The sequence below is a fragment of the Dreissena polymorpha genome, chromosome 7 (genome assembly GCF_020536995.1).
Source record: "Dreissena polymorpha isolate Duluth1 chromosome 7, UMN_Dpol_1.0, whole genome shotgun sequence".
NCBI classification, from domain to species: domain Eukaryota; kingdom Metazoa; phylum Mollusca; class Bivalvia; order Myida; family Dreissenidae; genus Dreissena; species Dreissena polymorpha.
The window spans coordinates 70,893,345-70,914,062 of record NC_068361.1 but is presented as its reverse complement, the minus strand read 5'-3'; the positions used below and the strand labels follow the sequence as shown (position 1 = coordinate 70,914,062).

Sequence of the window (20,718 nt, the reverse complement as noted above, 5' to 3'; positions counted from 1 at the left end):
ATGTCAGAGGTGATCTTGCATGCAGATGCAGGATAACAGTATAAATATCGATACATTTAGTTTTGTAATGTTTGTTTTTACGCACAAATATAACCCTTTAACAAATAAATAAAAGTTGAAAAGACAGTTAATAAAAGGTAACGAAAGAATTTGTTTTCGGTCAATAGCGATTTTTATGCATTCATGGTAATTTAAAATAACTTTTTTTTTTAATAGAATCACCAGTATTCTAGTCCGGCCACCTATGGCCGAATTATTAAGCCATTTAAATAGCACCGCTGTTCTACACGACTGGTCATTTATGAACCTCGATCTGGAAACACTAGGCTTAATACATGTGCGTTAAGTGTCATCACATATTAGCCTGTGCAGTCCACACGGGCTAATCACAGACAGCAATTTCCGCTTTTATGGAATGTTTTGTTTAAACGAAGTATCTTCTTACCTAAAATCAACTTCATGCAGAAAAGTGTCTCCCTCATTAGCTAACTTGGGACGACACTACGCAGATGCATTAAGCCCAGTTTTCCCAGAACAAGTATCATATGGCGACCGCGATTAAGATATCAGCAATATCACAGAAAGTCGGTCATTTAAGAAGCGAAATTCGAAAATGAATAACAATTATCTTATACTGTGATTAAATAATTATAATACTTGTTGTGCAATAATCCATAATAAAAAAGCATTACACATACAATTAGTGAAAACTGTTATTTATATTAATTTTACGGCGCTGGATGATTTCTTTGCGTTTGATTGTGTCTGTCTCTTTTCATATCGCATGCGTTTTTCTACACTTTTATATCCTCTGCATATTTGTCTGTATATAAACATGCGAAAACTACTTACAATGTTTTTATTATTCTGCAAACAATATTAATTAAACAAACACAAATTGCAGTAAAAAGTTCGTTGTATTAATTAATTTTCAAGTTTAAAAGGTTTGTTACTTTTGCGCTTGCTGTTTTTTTTCCATATTATATACGTTTTTTCTACGGTGTTAATTGCTACTTTATAAATTGTCTGTAATAACGTTGTTTTTGACATCGTCTACATCGTTTACTTCTCTAAAGAAATATGGTATACACAATTACAACTTGTTTGTTGTATGTGATATTTCACTTGTTGAGAGTAATATTATGTATTTAATGTATATTATATGCAAAAACATTTTAAAATTATTTTTAAGATTAAGATATGAAGATAGTAAACGTCCATTCATAATTTTAGGGTATTTGAGTAAGACACAGATGTTTTGATTGTAAAGGTAATGATTTATTCGTTAAGGTACACATTTTAGCTCTCTGTGTAGGACCCGCTTTGCTACCGTTGGGGTTACGTCTTTGTTTTAACAACTATCAGAGTGTATCATGCTCTTTTAAGGGTCCGTTTTATCTATGGAATGTACATTTAATCAATTGATGTTTAATTCTAGTACTTTTAGATGAATTCATTCAATCGTGTTGTATGTTTTTACCTATTATGTTATACATCTTGTTATATGCTTGTGTTGTATTTTATACTGAATTATGTCATGTAATTTCATGTGAAGCGCTTTTGAACGCACAACTATGTGTGAAAAGAGCGCTATACTAATCAGTTATAATAATAATAATAATAACAATAATTTAAAATTTGCAACACGGTGTCATTTAATGCAAAATACAGAAATCCATATTAATTTACATATGATCATATACGACAAAAACGAAACAAACACACATAAAAAGAAATAACCCCGCGCCGAGAAAAAAAATGATAAAATGATTAATCAGACTTATATTAACAAACACTTTTCATTTGTATTCAATTGTTTTTTTGAATACTTACAGACTTATTATTAATTTGTAAATTTTCGTTCGTTGAATAAAACCCAGATATATAAAACTCCCACTCGTTTAAATATCTATTCTTACAAAACGATGTGAAACTAAATAAATATATGCTCATAAGTTTCCTACAATGTATGACAACATGTTAATGTTTAATATATATATGGGTATTCAATCTTTATCTATATTGAATGCATTTTATCGCATGCGCTTTAGCCAACGTAAATCTTTATATTGTAGTTTATATATGGTTAACATCTTTTAACAAATCGTCGCTGTCGTTCTCAAACCTCGTAGCTCCAAAATGTCAAGTTTTCAGGAGAGAGAAAAAAACCGTCTCATTTTTATAACGATGTTTTATAAATTAAAATTCTGTAAAAATACCAAACAAATGAAGCCGCAAACTACGGTATAAGCCGTAGACGCGTAAGTCATACTGATGTTCAGAAATGGTAGCTACGATATTTTGTCACCACAGTTTTGTCATTTGTATGAGCACGGAGCGTCCGTGGTATGAGGTACGACAATTCGTCCTGATAGGAAACCTGGTAGATGCAAATATAAAAAAACGTTTTTGTCAAATTTGTCCAAAACGAAATGACGTACCTATAGGTGAACTGACGTCGCTACGACTTTTCGCCGGAAAAAAGCCACCAGTCAAGCTACAACATTTCGTCACGTGCATTTTTCAAGGGCTCTGATTGGCGTAGAGCTACGAGATATAGCACAAAACACGCGACAGACTTCATATATTCGGAAAAGACGAAAAAACTGTTTTGAAAAGTTTGGAGCTACGAGGTTTGAGAACGACAGCGACGAAATGTTATATACAAACAAAGTTAATAATGATGTCATCTATATCAAGTAAATAATATAAACAAATAACCGTTTACATACATAATCAGAAATTCTCGTGTGCAGGCTGTTCGTTTTTACCACAGAATAAACAACGTTGGCATTGAATCGGAAGTCACCAATAACGAATGTGATATAGGTAACTGAAATAAGGTGAAAGTTTGAATTTCCTATGTGTATTCCGACTTCTCCACACAGCACAAGAGACCACATCACAATTGATTTTTTCAGTAGAAACTACATAGCTGCTATATTACAAATGTATAGGCAAAACACAAGTGTACGAATGTGATAGACAAAATGCACAAAAACACAACAAAAACACACATGAATGTATGAGGGGTCACCGCCTCTGAACGGTGAATGCACACCCGGTTGTAATGAATCCAAACCTTATAATGCAAACCCGGTTGTAACGAGTCCAAACCCTATAATACAAACCCGGTTGTAAGGAGTCCAAACCTTATAATGCAGACCAGATGTAAGGAGTCAAAAACTAATATTTGACTCAGAGTTACAGCCAAAACATGTGTTTATAAAGAAAGTACATGCGTGACAAAAATATAGATATACATTCTAGTCAATAATACAAAAAAGAATAATATACTATTACATACTTGAAAATAATCTGAAACTAAATGAAATCTAAAGGTTTGCACATTTTTCTTGTTGCATCTAAACATTTAGCATATATATATGTACAACAATATGTGGTTACTGTAATCTGTAATGACAAACATTAAGATCAACATGACACGCTCCGTCTGCAAGATTTATTCTAAGACGACAAACGGTTTGATTTCGATAGCCAATTAATGATCAAATGTATTTGATATTCTGCACTAGTCATGGGTATAGCAACATTTTTAAAAAGCAGTTCTGGAATTTGTTCACAAGATGTAGAATCTATATATATATATATGTGCTTTAACGCGAACTAGAAACAACGCATACATATAATTTGCTTCGCACATAAATATTGCAAAAAAACAACAACAACAGTACATGATATCGTGTATTGGCTATGAAATGAAACTGCGTGGCGTTTTGGAATTCATAGACTTTAAACAAAATTGCATGTAATTCATCAAACATGTTCCATTAACCTTTATACACCAATAAAACGTCACAAAAATGTTTAAGATTATTTATACTTGTTAAATTAATGTTTGACAATTCTTACTGTCTATGTATGATATCCAAGAGGGATATATCATTCTTATTTGAAATGTTCGAGACTTTATAAATACAATTGTACTCATTATAATCAGATGCTGCTGCCGAATTTATTGACGATTCATGAGTTTGAGGATGGGGTAATCAGAAGACGCATTGAAATTCGATTAATGATTTCATTACTAATTGCGCGAACGAATCTTTTATATGCCTCATCTTTAACGGTATCATCATCCGGATTATCGTCATGGACACCACACATGTCACGTACAGACCAGTGAGATGTGGCATCATCATCATGATCATGATCATACCTATAGGTTTTACATATCCGGTCATATATTCGGAATCGCTTCACTGCAACATTTTTCCTCATCTCTAGTTCCTTTTTGACGACAATGTATTCCTCAGGTGGAATTCGTTTTAAAGTTGAATCGTCCATAGACGCACAACAAAAGTCTAGGTTACTCTCAATTGTCTGAGTACATGCAGACAGTGCATCCACAAGTTCGCGTAATTCGGATGGAAGCAATTGCATACAGTAGCTATTTAAATGCTTCAATGACTGAGGTAGCCAAATGTCGAAATATATAGAATAAAAATATATAGAAAGCGTTTCAAGCTGTTTAAGCGATGATAGTGACTGTGCTATCGAATCATCATCATCATCATAAAAAAATCCGTCACTGATACTCAGACTATTAATATTCAGACCATGGAGAGCCTTCCACAGACCGGAACTTATACCATCCGTGTAAATGCTTAGCGTGTCCAGATGAGTGAGCGATGAAAGGGACAGGGACATCGAGTCTGCATAATCTATGTTTAAACCAACATACTCAACACTCAGACTCAGACTCTTGATATTCAGACCACGGATAGCCGCCCACAGACCGGGACTGTCATGATTAACTTTAATACTAAGCTTGTCCAGATAAGTAAGCGATGACAGTGACATGGACATCGAGTCTGCATAATTTACGTTTAACACTGAATACCGACGTCTCAGACTCAGACTCTTGATATTCAGACCACGAAGAGCCTCCCACAGACCAGGACTGTCATCATCCACTTCAATACTAAGCGTGTCCAGATGAGTCAGCGATGAAAGTGACTGGGACATCGAGTCTGCATAATTTACGTTTAAACTTCCATACGCACCATTCAGACTCAGACTCTTGATATTCAGACCATGGAGAGCCTCCCACAGACCGGGACTGTCATCATTCACTTCAATACTAAGCGTGTCAAGATGAGTGAGCGATGAAAGTGACTGGGACATCGAGTCTGGATAATTTACGTTTACACTTCCATACGCAACTTTCAGACTCAGACTCTTGATATTCAGACCATGGAGAGCCTCCCACAGACTGCGACTGACATACCAACCTTCAATGATCACCAGTTTTAATGCATTCTTGAAACACATTAATGTTACGTTTGTCGCTGTATCTGTCCATGGAACTGCATCAGATTTACAAGATGTTATGTAACATTTCGTCAGCTCACAGTACACGACATGACCGAGTGTCAGCAGTGTGCTGAGACGACTGCGTAGCCAGGTAGACGAACATGTAATAATTTTCAATTCAATGTGTTCTATGCACGGCAGCACTGGAGGAGGATCTGCACACTGGGCTGGATTTTCACTATTTAGTACGATACACACCGGAAGTGTCGATGAGACCGAACTCGACGAATCTGTAAACATGTAATTACATTTATAACAGTTACGAACATATTTACTTCGGTAACAAGTGTTAACGTAGGTAATAATTTTGATAGATTTAAAACGGTTGAACCTATCATCATAACAAAATACAATGCATTGGGCATTATAACCTTTGATTTGAAATGAGCAATACTACTTTCACATTTTCAATCGGTTCATAAGTATCATATGCGTGTTGTTTATGTTTCTTATCAAATTGTCCTTCCCGTGTATATGTCGTGAACTATGTTCACATACTTGTAATTGTTTGATCAGTATTTAAAAACGAATTATTCAACACATATTCGTTTTCAATGAAATAGTATTATCCAAAGGAGACAACAATATTTTTTTAACAAACTCTTTATAACGCTTATGACCCCTATTTGTTGTACCATTACAACTTACATTACAAGTAAAAGATTTGTAATTATTGGAAAGAAGCTTACACAATTCAATCAGAACTTCGAAATTATGAATAACATATGAATATAAAAACATATTACAATTTAAAAAATGAATAAACTCTGCATATATTCACATTGTAGTCTCACTGAAAACGTAGACAGCAAATCCTCAACATGTAAAGCAAGTTTAAAGAAATGTGCTACACGGTTTATACATTTTTACTCTAATATTTGTTTAGATGTTTATTATCATTTACCTGGAAATTTATGTACTAGCTTATGAATTATTACGTGGATAACATGAACGGATATAACATACGTGTCAGTATATGCTTGTCTTTTCATGTTTTTATTAAAAACAGAGTTATCATATATCCGTCTGTAAACATGTTCAACACACTTTTAATTGTTTAAATGCTTTAAATATGTGATTAGTTTTTGAACGACTTATTCAACACAAATAATTTAAGGTTACGTCTCCTATAAATTGTAACATTACAACTGCCATTACAAATACAATCCTTCCAGATATGAAACGATTGCTAATAAGTAATGTGCTCTTTTTAAATACGAATCGGAAACAAATAGTTGGCTAATAAAGAATGCTGTCTGCACTTCAAAATGTAAAACAAAGAAATATAAGTAAACACTGTTAACATCTTTATAATAGAATTATAATTTGAATAGATTCATATCGCGTGGTAATCAAATAACAGCGTAGATATAAATCCTAACAAGTGCATTACGCAGCCATAAACGGAGTAAACAAAATGTACATTTTTACTGTTATATTAAACTTATTTGTTGATGTTTAATATCATGTATTCGGGCGTGTATATATTAACCTTACCTTATTATGAGTTAACATACCGCACTTAACAAACATCCATGTATACTATCTAGATATTCTTCTGATAACGCAATGTTGTGTTTATATTAACCTCACTCGTGTATTTTTTTTCGAATATGGCATCGAATTCACTTCGCCTACGTTTCCATTCTTAACGCAGTTTAAATGAACACAATTGTAAAATGGGACAAATCACGAAGTAGTGTGAACAAGTATAAGTAACTCTTATTGAGTTAAAAATACACAGTTTCCTGTGCTGTTAACGCAAAATACGTCATTTTTTATTATTGATCACTTTGTATTATTAATAATTATGCGTTTATTTGTCTTTATCGAAAAGCATGTGTGTATACCCCATGCAAAACGTGTATACTGAAAAAAACACAAAATAAACTGAGAACGGAAGGTTTAACGTCCGCACAGAGTTTTGATTTGTTCTACAACTAGGTCTCATTCAAATTCCAGATGTGTAAGTAACCATGTGGTGGTGATCAAGTATAATATTTGTTTCATTATGTATGATTTCAGTTAATTATTTAGATTTACTTTTTGTTTCACCGCGTTAAATTTATACATTGTCAAAATAAGCACACAGTGTCAATAATTATCATAACAAAACCAAAAAATAACAATCTGCAGAAGTTGAAGTGTGATATCGGAGAAGATCGTAAACAAACAGAGCTGCGTTAAGTGTTAGGCTGATTAAGTCGAGTTTCAAATTGTTCCCAGCTACTTAAGGTTTAATTCGATTAACTAATAAGACTAAATACGATTGCATAGTACTCATTCATACATCACCATATCATATTTCATTTAAGTGAAAGTTGTGAATTAGTTAAAGGTCAATATGCAATAAACAAACATACTTCACATATTTAAAGTGTGCGTTTGATCCAATAAAGGCACTGTTCATCATCAATATCATCATCATCATCATGATCATCATCATCATCATGATCATCATCATCATCATCATCATCATCATCATCATCATCATCATCATCATCATCATCATCATCATCATCATCATCATCATCATCATAATCATCATCATCATCATCATAATAATCATAATAATCATCATCTTAATCATAATCATCATAATCATCATCATCATCATCATCATCATCATCATCATCATCATCATCATCATCATCATCATCATCATCATCATCATCACCACCACCACCACCACCATCATCATCATCATCATCATCATCATCAATCATTTTTGCGTTAATGTTTTAGATTTAGATTTAAAAAGCAAGAATACCAACTAACATTGATGCAGTTTTATGATAATAATATATCAAATATTTTAGCAAAAAAGCAATCAAATAAACAAAACAAATTTAAAATTATTAAGGGGCAATAATTCGGATGTACTTTTGGCAATCATGCTGGTTATGAAACTTGCTTAAATTGGCAAATTATTTTTGTAATCAACGAACCATAATTCAAAAGAGTTTTCTAAGATAAAAGTGTCATAATCGAACTTGACTGATACAATACGCACACAAACATGTTCGCCAAAATAATTAATTATCCTATTGAAAACAGGCAATGTTAAGATAATCAAATTTTGTCAAAATAGTATGCTAAAATTAATGTTCACTATATGTCATGATGTTCCGTACTTAAATGATTGACATTGACTTTTTTACCAAAATAAATGATGATCCGATTAAAACTTCTGAATTAGAAAGCAGTTTATGTTAATGTGACCTTTTGTTATTTTGAACTATACACCTAATTGTTTACGTCAGATAATCTGGTTTCAAATATGGTCAAAGTTGTAACGGGAGAAATGTTCTGAACATGTTTATTACATATTGGACATTTAGTGTGGCAAATAGCGCATTTATAGCGCATAACACGGTGTCACTATGAACATATACGGACATCTGCGCCGCTTCCTGGCGCGCACGTTTTAAATGGACCAAACCAATTTTTTTTTTAACTTGGGCGCGCTACTATTCAAAAAATGTTCTGACACCGTATCATACAAATAAGATTAAAATGAGGCATCTAGAGAGTAAACATTGTATCATTATAGCCGTATGAGGAAATTTGCGCCTACCCCGGTCGGCCTTTTGTTTCGAAAAGCACGACACATTTCGAAACTGAGTTGAGACATCATTTCAACAAATGTTCTGACCATGTTTCATGACGATTCGACTTTAATTGTGACGTCTATGGCGTTAACAGGCTTTTTTTTCAAATTTGACATATATACGTAGTGGCTAATCTTTGCCTGTGTGATCAAGTTTCCAACTCGACCAATTTGAATATATTCTGGAACAAACATATTGACCAGGTTTCATGAAATTTTGGAAAAAAACAGTGTACAAATTTAATATTGTCTACGGAAGAAGCAAGGCACAGGACGAATAACAAACAAAAGGCAGGTACAATACATCACTATGAGCACGTGATGGTAAGATGAGCTGAAAAACACCCTAACCTAGTCTAACTTTCAATAATTTGTATTGGTACGCGGAAGTACAAGAAAAAGAACCGATCATAAAATGGTATGAATGTGGAGCGATGCGACAGTTCCCGATAACCTAGAAAGTTCATTAAAATTAATAACACGATCTTGAATAAAAATACGTCGATTGCTCTCTTAAAGAAAACCCTACAGCACGGAGTCGAATGTATGTTGTGCAATATATCTCGCAATCTCGCATCATATTATAGTAAACGCAAACGATTATCTTGCGATCTTCCATCGTATGTTCGCATTCACCAATCGCATTGTGAGTCTAAACATTTTATCACGTGCGAATATAATTTCGCGCACAAGATTATGTTTGTGTATGACGCAATATTGCTAGAATACGATATAAACTCCAGTCAACCCAATGCTAATTTGCGTCATGAATTATCACGGTTTCGCATCGTCCTTTCGTGTATTATCGCATTTTCATCGGTCGAGATTGCGAGCTCTATTTGGAAAGATACATGTTGGACATTTATTATGTCGTACATTTTTCTTCTCGAACACAAAAATAAAAGTACAATTCTAGATTAAAAAACATATCGTAAGATAACGCGTGGTTATCTCGAATTCTAAATGTATGAGGTTGGCATGATCAAAAATTCGTTTCATACCAATAATCATAGGGTTCACCTCACCGATCACTTCGAGCGTTAAAGAGTCCGTAATTGGATTATGCTCATTCGTTTCTAGATATGCCAAATATCAACGAATGGTAGTAAAGGACCAGCGTAATTTTTTAACAAGTAGGAACCATTAATATAATTACATGTTTGATCGAAAGTTTACACCTTATAAAAAACTTATGTTTTTTTAACTCTATGCAGTAGTTACTGTGAATGTGCATTTATTACGGATATGAAACATATATATTTTATTTGCTGTTCCATCACTAGCGTACAGATGATAAGAAACGGACGTATTTTTAACACTATGTCGGGCTTTGCACAGGTTGTTTTTTCAAACGTCCAGTGACATTATGGATGGGTTTAGTGCCCCCTGCCTACATTGATATTTTTCACAAAAATCATTTTAAATGACGTTATTTGGTTCATAATAACATTTAAATAAACAAGCTATAAAGTTATCGATACGATAATTTCTTTCTGTGTTCCGACCTTTCCACTAAATACATGTACGTACAATACTTAGCAGAGGTTACTGTCATACACATGTTAAATACATGAGCAATTCATTCATAGAATGTCCTGTTTCTGCGCTAGTTTAAACTGAAGTAATATGAACATATTGCACTAGTTACTGGAAATGTTAACACAAATAACCCAACAATAAAGTGTGTTAGTTCTCCCAAGACAAGTTAATTTCCAATAATAAGGTGGGCGTACTGACGGACTGAATTATGTAGTTATATCACATAATTACTCTCAATATGGATTTTATTGTACCCAACATGACACAAAACTCTTTGTTTTAAGGCTGAGAGACATCTCTTAATCGAATAATAAATTTTAAATAAATATATATTGAGATATCCGAAATAAATTAATCAATACACATCCCAATAAATCAGATGAGTATGTTATTGTATTTTGAATCATATATTGCAATTATATTTATTATGGTGGTAAATTAAGCGTTTAAAACATATATCTACACTGATAACTGAAATTTTGAATGAAAAAATACCGATTTATACATTAATTTACCTTAAATAAAATAAGGATTTCCTAATTGCCAAATATTCTTGCTAATAACGAAACCTGACCGTATCAATTGCAAGAATGGAGTATGAGTGAGGTTTTAAATGACTCCCTAAACGACGTGTGTATTTGTGTGTGTTTTAAATAACAAACCAACTTTTAAAACAAAACAGAAATTCGACATTAAATAATATGCATGCAGATGGAATAACAACGAATTGATATATTATCACATAGCTGAATGTTTTCGCATAAGGTAACTCTGGATTTCGGATAAAATTGTGCTGTACCAGAAGGCAGGATCACATAACTTTATGGGGTTCACAAATTGATGTTAATGGCTGTTGATACACTGGTAAGTGTTGCTTTCTTTGTTCAAATAACGTTTGAAAACTATGTTTTCAAAAGAATTTTAACTTGTGCATTAATTACAGTTTTTATGCAGCTAATGGTTATGTGAAAACCACCCGAATTACTTTATTTAATTATCCTGTGTAATTGGCAAAAAAATCGATGTAAACAGCAATTCATACATGTATAAACGATAATGCTGCACGCAACGTGAAATGTTTGCATCAATTCCATAAACATTCAATAATATATTCTAAAATTTTAAAGGGACCTTGTTACATTTTGGTTATCTGACACAATGAAAAATCGGATTCGCAAATATTCGTTGTAGTTATGATATTTGTGAGTAAACAGTAATAATGCACATTTACCATGCTTTAAAATATCCATAATATGAATCTTTTTACGCTTTAAAAACCTGAAAATTATAAAGCATTGCAACACGAAACGATTGAATAAATTGGAGAGTGCTGTTGTTATCGTTTTGTTTTGTTACACTATGAGGATTGCTTATATAAAGTATAAAATACAACAATCTTTGTATGATCACGAATTGCCGAGTGGTCTAATAGTTTGGCTTTTACTCCAGGGGTCAGTGGTTCGATTCCAGTTAAGGGATATTGTTGTTTTTTCTTTTATTTTATTCTTGTTTTTTTTTTACTGAAGCGTTTTAGATAAAATGTTTACATTTATCAATTAAACATTTAATACCAAACTTCAATACATTCTCAAATCTTTTAAAACCCCATTAAGATATCGACACAAACTGCAATAAGAAATGCACGAAAAACGTGTACAAAATGGCAGACGACTCCATCTGTACAAACACGTATCTCTAAAAGTATCATTTTGCAAGCGCTATGGTGCCTATGATCAAAAGTTTAAAAAGCACGGTGTGTATTTCCAGAAAATAATGTTCAAAACAAGAAATAAGTAATTGATCCAGTTCAGGAAAATTCATTTGACATGATTTACGTGATACGGGATATTATTATTCTTTCCACTTTACGTATAGCGATCATAGCACGTAATTATGCATGCATAGAATGGCTTTATGAACTTTTGATTTTAATTGCATAGCACAACAAAACACTCTGATATACATTTAAATGATATTCTATTTATTGTTCATTTTTGAGAAATAAAAAATTGATCGAAAACCTACTATGTTGTTTTGTTGTATATATTACCTTTTATTTGCATGCCGCTTCCACTAAGTGTCAAATATTTCAGTTTGATGCACGATGACAGGTCAAACTCAACCTGCGATGTTGCCTCGCTATGTGTAGATGAACTATGTATGTCACGATAAGTTTTGTCGCCTACATGTATGCCCAAACGAAGGACATTTGACTTGTTTTCTCTCCATATGTTGTACATGTCCATTAAGTTGTCCTCATGGATTTCCAATTGATCGAGCCGGAGGAGAATGTCAGTTTGGTCATTTGAAACAGCTTCTGTGTATCCTGCCTCTATGATGCTTTGAAACGTACTTTTAAACCACGAACGGTAGTCATGCCACTTATTATTATGTTCATTCATCATGCCAGATAGCTTATTGGCAGCCGATATGTTCAGTCCACATAGGAATATGAACACCTGGGATATGTCGAGATATGCATTCGAATGACGACCCACATATCCGAAAATGACATCATCAATCAAATGAGCATTGAGGGCAATATGATAAGCAGCCAGGAATTCCTGAATGCTTTTGTGGAGAAATGATATAGACGAATTAAAAGTTTTTTTAGTTTTCCTTTTTGATATCAGTCCTGCTTTGAGGGCAAACTCTTGTTCAGATTGTGTAAGATAGTTTGACAATTCGTGATCGTTGAATACAATAGACTGTTCCTTTTCAGGAGAAAACAAAAGATGGAAAGCAGCTTTTGAAATGACATCTACTTTTTGAATGATCGGCCGCAGATATCTTGAGCGTGAAAAACACTTCACCTGAGGCGGGTTTAAATCATTAAAAAAGCCAATTATATCGCTCGTTTTCTTACAAAGGCTTTCAAGCAAAGAAGTATATAATGCACACAGTGAAAATCCTTTCAAATGTTCCATATCCTCCAAAGTGTCCGTCCACGTGCAAATAACAAGCGTGTACAACATCGGTGAATATGATAATGAGGTCAGTTTACGATCTGATATGAAGCGCCTAATTTCAAAAGCCGTTGTCTTAAGATTTTTGCTCTCGTCAAGTATGCAGCGCAGTACCCTTTCACAAAATGTATTTGGGTCATTAATCCCCTCGATCTCTACAAGAATGTCGATCTGTGAGTTCTTGATTCGTTCCTCAGCCAGTTTCCATGGTCGAGATGTTGTAAGTACCGTGCACTTGTCATTTGGAAACCCCGCCATAGAAGGTTCAGCAAGGTTACTACCGTCAGGTGCCACCCATTCATCTAGACCGTCTCGCACTACCAGGCACACTTCCGTCTCTATAATTTGGAGTAGAAGTTTGTACATTGCATCACGTTTTTCATCTGAATACAATGTGTCAATAAGTTGTTTCTTTACCATATGCGTTAGGTCTTTTGTACCTCTCGATTCTCTCAACGCGATGTAAAACACAAACTGAAACTTTTGAATGATTAACACGTCATCAAACGATTCATTTACGTTGGGAGCTGCCGTTGAGGGCCGATAACCGTCGCACCAAACATGAACTAACTTAGCTGCAAACGTAGACTTGCCGCTTCCGGGCTCGCCTTGTACGTATAAACGTCGATTTGACTTTGAATCGTCTGAACAAAAGAGTTCTTTGTATGCCAGTACTTGCTCCTTTTTAACGCGTTTTCCATCTTTTGTAATTTCAATTCGATGAATTTTTGGTGTTGCATATATATCTGCTATACGTTTATCAAGACTCTGATCCAATACTGAAAGAGGCACATTGCTCGCATTGTCATGGTAATGATCCACCAAACGACGGCGAAGATCTGTAATAATAATATAACAATCACTAACATTTACACACGTAAAGTGCGCTATTTAAATGTCTTGCAAAACACGAAAGTGAAACTCGCAAACAAAGTCGTTCGTTACAGTCTAAAGCATAGTTAAAGATGACAATTTCATATCATGTATATATTAATAATCATTTTTAATCAATGATACATACTAAGCGAACTAAAAAATGTGATAGTGCTGCTTAATTGCATGGCATATGTAAGCGCCTTTTTAGAGACCTAACATAAGACATATTTTAGTTCCCAGTGAGTAAAATATATATTAAAAAAAATCAGAAAAATCAACTTAACCAGAACATAAGGCTGACGAAGATGTTAATAGTCATGCTCCAACATCTCATATAAAAATCATGTGTATCCTGCCTTTGTTGCAAACATTGACCGAATAAAGCAGGGTTGAATTAATTTTCCTATCTCCGGTCAACAGGAAGAAGTGTATTCCTACGCACGCTGTGACGATTATGTTCTAATATTTGACATTTGAAATTTATTGGGAATGTTATCGTTATATTTTATATCATCCTTTTTTTCATTAAAATATATTACCGAACCAGCTTTCCGTATTTATCATTTTCATGCACTTGATTACGCAATTTATGACGTATCTAGTGTGACATTATTTTTCAGAAGGAACATACTAACTAGTTTCTCTCAGGATTTTTGGGGCAACGATTTGGACAAGGTGTTTTAATAGTATTTTTATTTTTTATTTTTAAAGCAATGAACGAATAATATACGTATTTCGGATTGCGTGTTTGTCATTCATAATTGTTAATTTCGATAGGAATTAAATAATTCGCTACGGCAGGAATACGATCTCGTAAATCGGGGTTTGGGTCAGTGTGGTTAGCATTCAATACAAACGCTATCAAAAAATAGTGTGGTTTAAAATAAATTTCGATTATAGGGATTTGAAAACCGAAAATGGATTTCGAAAAGAAATATAATAACAGAAAATGGATGTGTATATCGTTGTGAATTTATTGTTATAACCAATGGATTAAAGTTGTCATTAAGGTAAATAAAATTTATTTTTTGTTTTGCTGCTGCATTTTGTTTATTTTTTTTTTACCAAGAAAAATATCACATTCTCGATTCGTTTTTTATTTCTTCTCATGTTTTCAATAGGAAAGTATTAAAAGGAACAGTTTAAAGTGGAACTTTTTTACGTGACACAATTAATCGGTAGTTATTCGATCGTCTGGAATGTTGTGTACATGTAGGAGGCTCGACAAGAATAATTATATTGTTATTTCAATTTATCTTTTGTTTTTGATACAATGTGTCAACGACATGAAGCAGGATACATAGAATACATAATGGGTGCCGAGATGGAGAAAGTTAATCCGGTTCGGCCCGAGAAAAAAGAAAAATAGGGCGAGCTTTAGCTTTCTTTTTCTAAGCCTCACCGGATACACTTTCTCCATCTCGGCACCAACCATGTATTCTCAATGTCCACATTTAAGTCCAAATGGTTTTGTTTTGTTTTTGAAATGAAAGGTATATAAGATAATTATTACTAATATTGAGGCGAACTGGTGTGAAACAAAAGAAAGTTTACGAACCTGCTACGGCTCGTTCGTATGCTGCTTGTGCAGTTTTGTTTGCTGTCTGTTCCAAGCGCACAATTCCATCCTGCACCTTGCTTTCAATGAATTGTTCTCCATCTTTTGTCTTGCGTTCAAGATGCTGCTCCCAAAATTTTGTCTTTCTTTCAAGGCGTTGTTTCCCAACGTTTGTCTTGATTTTGATGCGTTGTTCCCCAACTTGTGTCTCCCTTTCAAGGCGTTTCTTTCCAAACAGTATGGTAGCATCTAGTTTCTGAAGAGCATTTGACAAGGTTCGTTCTGCCTCCTCAGAAAAACGTTCGACGACCTCTTGTGCATTTTCGAGTGTTTCATAGACCTCTTTCAATAGATCGCCAAGTTCTTCGATTGAAATGCAATCATTCTGCACCTGCAAGCAAAATTCAAAATATTATGTGTTGTTTGTGTTGTGGCAATATACAAGTTTAAGCGAATTCAACCAAGTAGTATAGCTTAAACACAGACATGAAACCATAATTCTGCCAAACATTTTCGCAGACGAAATTACTGTTTCTGCAATCAAGTTATCATTTATATAATTAAGCTGGGAATATTTTGATCATATCAGGATAAGATTTTGGAAAGTTGACAGCGTACGTACGGACCGATACGTGCAATGCTTATTGCAAAATCTCAGTTGAGAAGACAGCCGCATGTTATAAAACATTAATATTGCCTGAGGGTAAGTTTTGTTCATTTTTATGTAGTTTAATAATCTGCAATATGTTTGACAGGCGTCACAAACCATTTTGAGTTTGTAAATATATATAAACATGTCCCTCTGACTAACATCACTAAGTCTCGCGAATGCTATCGCTGCTGAAGGATCATGTTGTAAGTATTGTGGGTCAGCCAGGAGCGCGGACAGAGTCCGCAAATAGTCCTGCAGATCAGCATCTGTAACCTTGCAGTCGGATGTGTGTCGTACATCTCGGCCAATCTGACGGACCTAAGAAAAAACTCATCGTGGTAAATATAATACAATTATAACATTTGAAACATTAAACCGACTATTTAGGATTTCGATGTCAACACTTTTCTCTCACAATCTTATACCAGCGTATCAAACTAACGGATGCATGTTTGATAAAACTAATCAACACTCTATAAATGAAATCAGTTTTGGAAAAAAGTTGTAAGATCGTCAATACTCGCTTTGGTGTACACATACTTGGAATGCATAGTACGCGTTTATGCAATATTTAGATAGTCATACAATAGAAGTTTATAACATAAAATTTGTATAAAATGAAACCACTTATTAATTACTCTTTAATTCTCGCATACACATTCCGTTATGAGTCATATAAAAAGGCACACTACTGTGTAACCACTTGACTCGTGCTTTTTATTACCTTTTCTAGTGGACATTGTTTATCAGGCGGTGGAGGTGATACCCACGAAGAGGACAGACATGTCTGGAAATGTAGGCAATTCAACATGATGCTTATAACACCATTAAAGTCTGATTCATGGACCGAGGAAATGCTGCTATATCCGTCCGGAGGGAGGTAGCATTTGCCTATTTCCCAATAATTTAGTGCCCACTTTTCCGCACAGGTATTCCTCCAGGAAGGTCCACCATATCTGTGTTGTAATATGATATTATGTTTTACATTATCACATATTGCGCATGGCTGTGGTTTCTGGGATTTGTGAAAAGGACAATAATTACGATTTCTTTTGTTACAATATGGGTTTGTTGGACATTGTATGAGTTTTTCAATTGGGCAATTTCCACAACTTCTACCAACAACGGCGTGTACTTTCTGTAGTTCTGTGCAAAGAAAGTTAGTGAGGCCTTCCTTTGTAATATTGAGTCCTATGCACGCTTTGAACCAATTATTGGTCTCCTTGTCGCCGAGCAGGTTTGTGTTAGCGGCCATCCTGCACAATTAGCATTCACCGGTGAGTTTGTTAACCAACAAGCATAAACACAACATTCATTCCCTGATATGTAACATTCATCTTTTCATCATAGAATCCGAATATACGACCGTTTGAGTGGAATTCATCATCTACAATAAAATACGTTCAGTTACAAAACTTATAAGCTTGGTAAAGATCACAACCGTCTAACCTAAATTGTTTATGCTATTGGTACATAAGCATTAAGTTTATCTTTTTACTCAGTTTATACTGGCTGACTGTATCCATATGAGCTCTGCTTCATTCAATCATGTCATGATAGTACGATTATGTATTCAATATTTGCATTTTTGACACCACATATTATATTGCTTCTGCATTTGGGACCATCAACAGACCATGCTGCTTTATAATAAACATTGTTTGTTGCTATTTAAATGAAGAAAAGAACACTTTGCTCTATTCTTAATGATGAAATACGTTTAAGTGAACTAGAAATAGAATGTTAAATTCGGTTTCGCTGATCTTTGTTTTCCAGAAGACGTTGCGTTTGAACAATAATTAAACTAAGTTACTAATCAGTCGCTAGTTGAACGTGTAATAGCCTCGAGTTGGATTTGTATAATTATACAATAAATAATTTCAAATATAATCAAGAGCTATGTTTGTGTGACAATATGCCAGCAACTACACTTTGAGGCCGGACAGCAGATATCATTAAGTCCAAGACACGTAACCTCGAAAAAAAAACAATGGAACGAACAAAACTCGAACTTTCTCTGTAAGGCATGTAGGTAGACTAACACACAAAAACAGGGTAAGTGTTTCATGTAAATTTACTGATAAGGGCGCGTGTCGGCTTTTGCCTTTGAAAATGGAAAAGTGGCGCTTCGTAACGGTGGCGTGACGCAGCTCCACGCAAAAAACCAGGGATAAACACCGTTGATGCGCAATTTCACTTAAAGTAGTATTATTCTTTGAAATATTCGCAATTAATGTGTACATTGTGAGCGTTAGTCATATTAGATATTTTAATATTTGTATTATAAAGCAATCTACACGCTTAACAAATATGGTATAGCGTTTACATGTATATACACACGTCTTTCACTTCTTAAGTAATTGGGCGAACCTGTAAACTATTTATTTATAAAAAAAACGCGTCATTCTTTCAAATTCAATTTAATTAGGTTTTATTAGAGATTATTTAAGGCCAATCTGAAAAGGAAGATTTGGTTGTTAACGTATCAATATCTAATTATGTGTACAAATATAGATAGCGGCTCCATTGAATCATTATGTAAGTCAGTGTTAATTTAAATACATTACATAACTGCAACAAAAAGACGTTTCCATTGCCATGGACAATTTAAATCTTAGAAACGGTCAGTCACATTCTTATCTAAATATCGATCGACTTATCAGAGATCGATAAATCATTCGCGCCGGTTTCTAACGACCTGTCCGCCATTTTCTAGACAATCCGAATGCCTAGTTCTCATTTATTCAACAAGTGTTGTTTATTTTGTTCGAAAAAAATAAATGAAATATAAAGAAACGGTGTACATAATGTTTATGTAACTTGGAAAGTTGGTAGCCAGAAAGACAAGTTAGACGAATTTAATTTATACAATTTACAACGCTGAAATAGGGTCTTGGCAAGTGCGAGTGGAAGCTTCAATTTGTAGAATTACCAAAATTACCAAATTCACCATACTCAAAATAAATTTATATCAGAAACTGAAAATTTCATATAAGCAATATTAAATATAAATATCACGTGTATATGTAAACTAATAGGGAATATTGGTATTTGCGTTACTTAAACAAATCGACCTTATAAATCGTTTTTTATGTCGGAGACAACTGAAAACTATTTAATGTTACTATTTTAATAAACACGTATCTATGCCACCATTTTGTTGTTCTGCACTTTCTGTTAAAATCATTGATGATTGTCCCATAAGTAATGTTAGATATTATTAATATCACTTTTATACATAATAACCGCGGGGATATCGGTACACGCTAGGCGTCAGAAAGCGTGTAAAACTCAAGCGAAATTCCAGTTACAAAGCGCTATTCGTGTCAAATACATGTGGACAAAATGTTTCGTATGTTCGTAAATGACATGGGTTAATACCAGTGTAAAGGTGTTAATTTATTACGTATACCATTATTACACGTAGTAACAGGTTAAAATTCGATAAGCGCTCAAGCGTTGTGGAGCGTATTTAAAGTACCGAAATACCCGTTATACAAATCTTATGTTCTTTATACACTCATGTTTTTGCATTTGCATTATTGATATATGACACAAACCCCTTTACCAGTGTTATAGGTGGTAAAGTTTCTATACAAATCATTCGGAATATCTCGTAAATCTATATGCAGTCTATTGACAAAGAAGCCATTTTGGTGTTAGCTTGACTAGGTTTTCTAACCGCTGAGCCACGTGACTAAGTGGGCGGAGCGATCATCGTCAAGGCGAGATGTCAATTAACATGCGTTACTTTGATATTTAAGGGGAACTATTTATTGTTTGTCACATTCATACAGACAAGAGGCCTTAAACAGCTGTATAATAAATTAATATAACAGAATTTGCACTCTTTATTACTTATACATATGAGCATTGCCATTGAAACATACAGCTTTTATCTAAAGCCAGCTCGCGTGAACATATTTCTCAGAATTAGAACTGATTGGACGGTAAACAACACTGATTTAAAAAAGTACATTAAGACTTATTTGAAAGCAAGCAGTAATAGCTTCATGTATTAACTTTCATGTATTTTCAGAAAACCTGCGTTATTAGTTGAGGCTATTGTTTACTATTAAAATCTTTAAACCGATTTTGATATATTAGTTGCAAATTCTCTGCATATAACCAGTAGATTATAATGGAAACTATAGGTAGTATACGACTATTGTATTTACCC

At 34.0% G+C, this 20,718-nt stretch overlaps 1 protein-coding gene across 1 annotated transcript in view; it reads right to left on the bottom strand.

The window, feature by feature from the left end:
• Nucleotides 1–1,775: 1,775 nt before the first annotated feature.
• Nucleotides 1,776–20,718, bottom strand: part of LOC127839808 (uncharacterized) — a 47,316-nt gene continuing 28,373 nt past the window's right edge. Inside the window, exons 3-7 of the mRNA XM_052368195.1 lie at nucleotides 17,263–17,325; nucleotides 16,698–16,856; nucleotides 15,887–16,277; nucleotides 12,537–14,291; nucleotides 1,776–5,567 (exon numbers count right to left, since the gene is read on the bottom strand). Coding sequence (XP_052224155.1) covers nucleotides 3,988–5,567; nucleotides 12,537–14,291; nucleotides 15,887–16,277; nucleotides 16,698–16,856; nucleotides 17,263–17,325 — 3,948 coding nt within the window. The 3' untranslated portion in view covers nucleotides 1,776–3,987. The remainder of the gene's footprint in view (nucleotides 5,568–12,536; nucleotides 14,292–15,886; nucleotides 16,278–16,697; nucleotides 16,857–17,262; nucleotides 17,326–20,718) is intronic.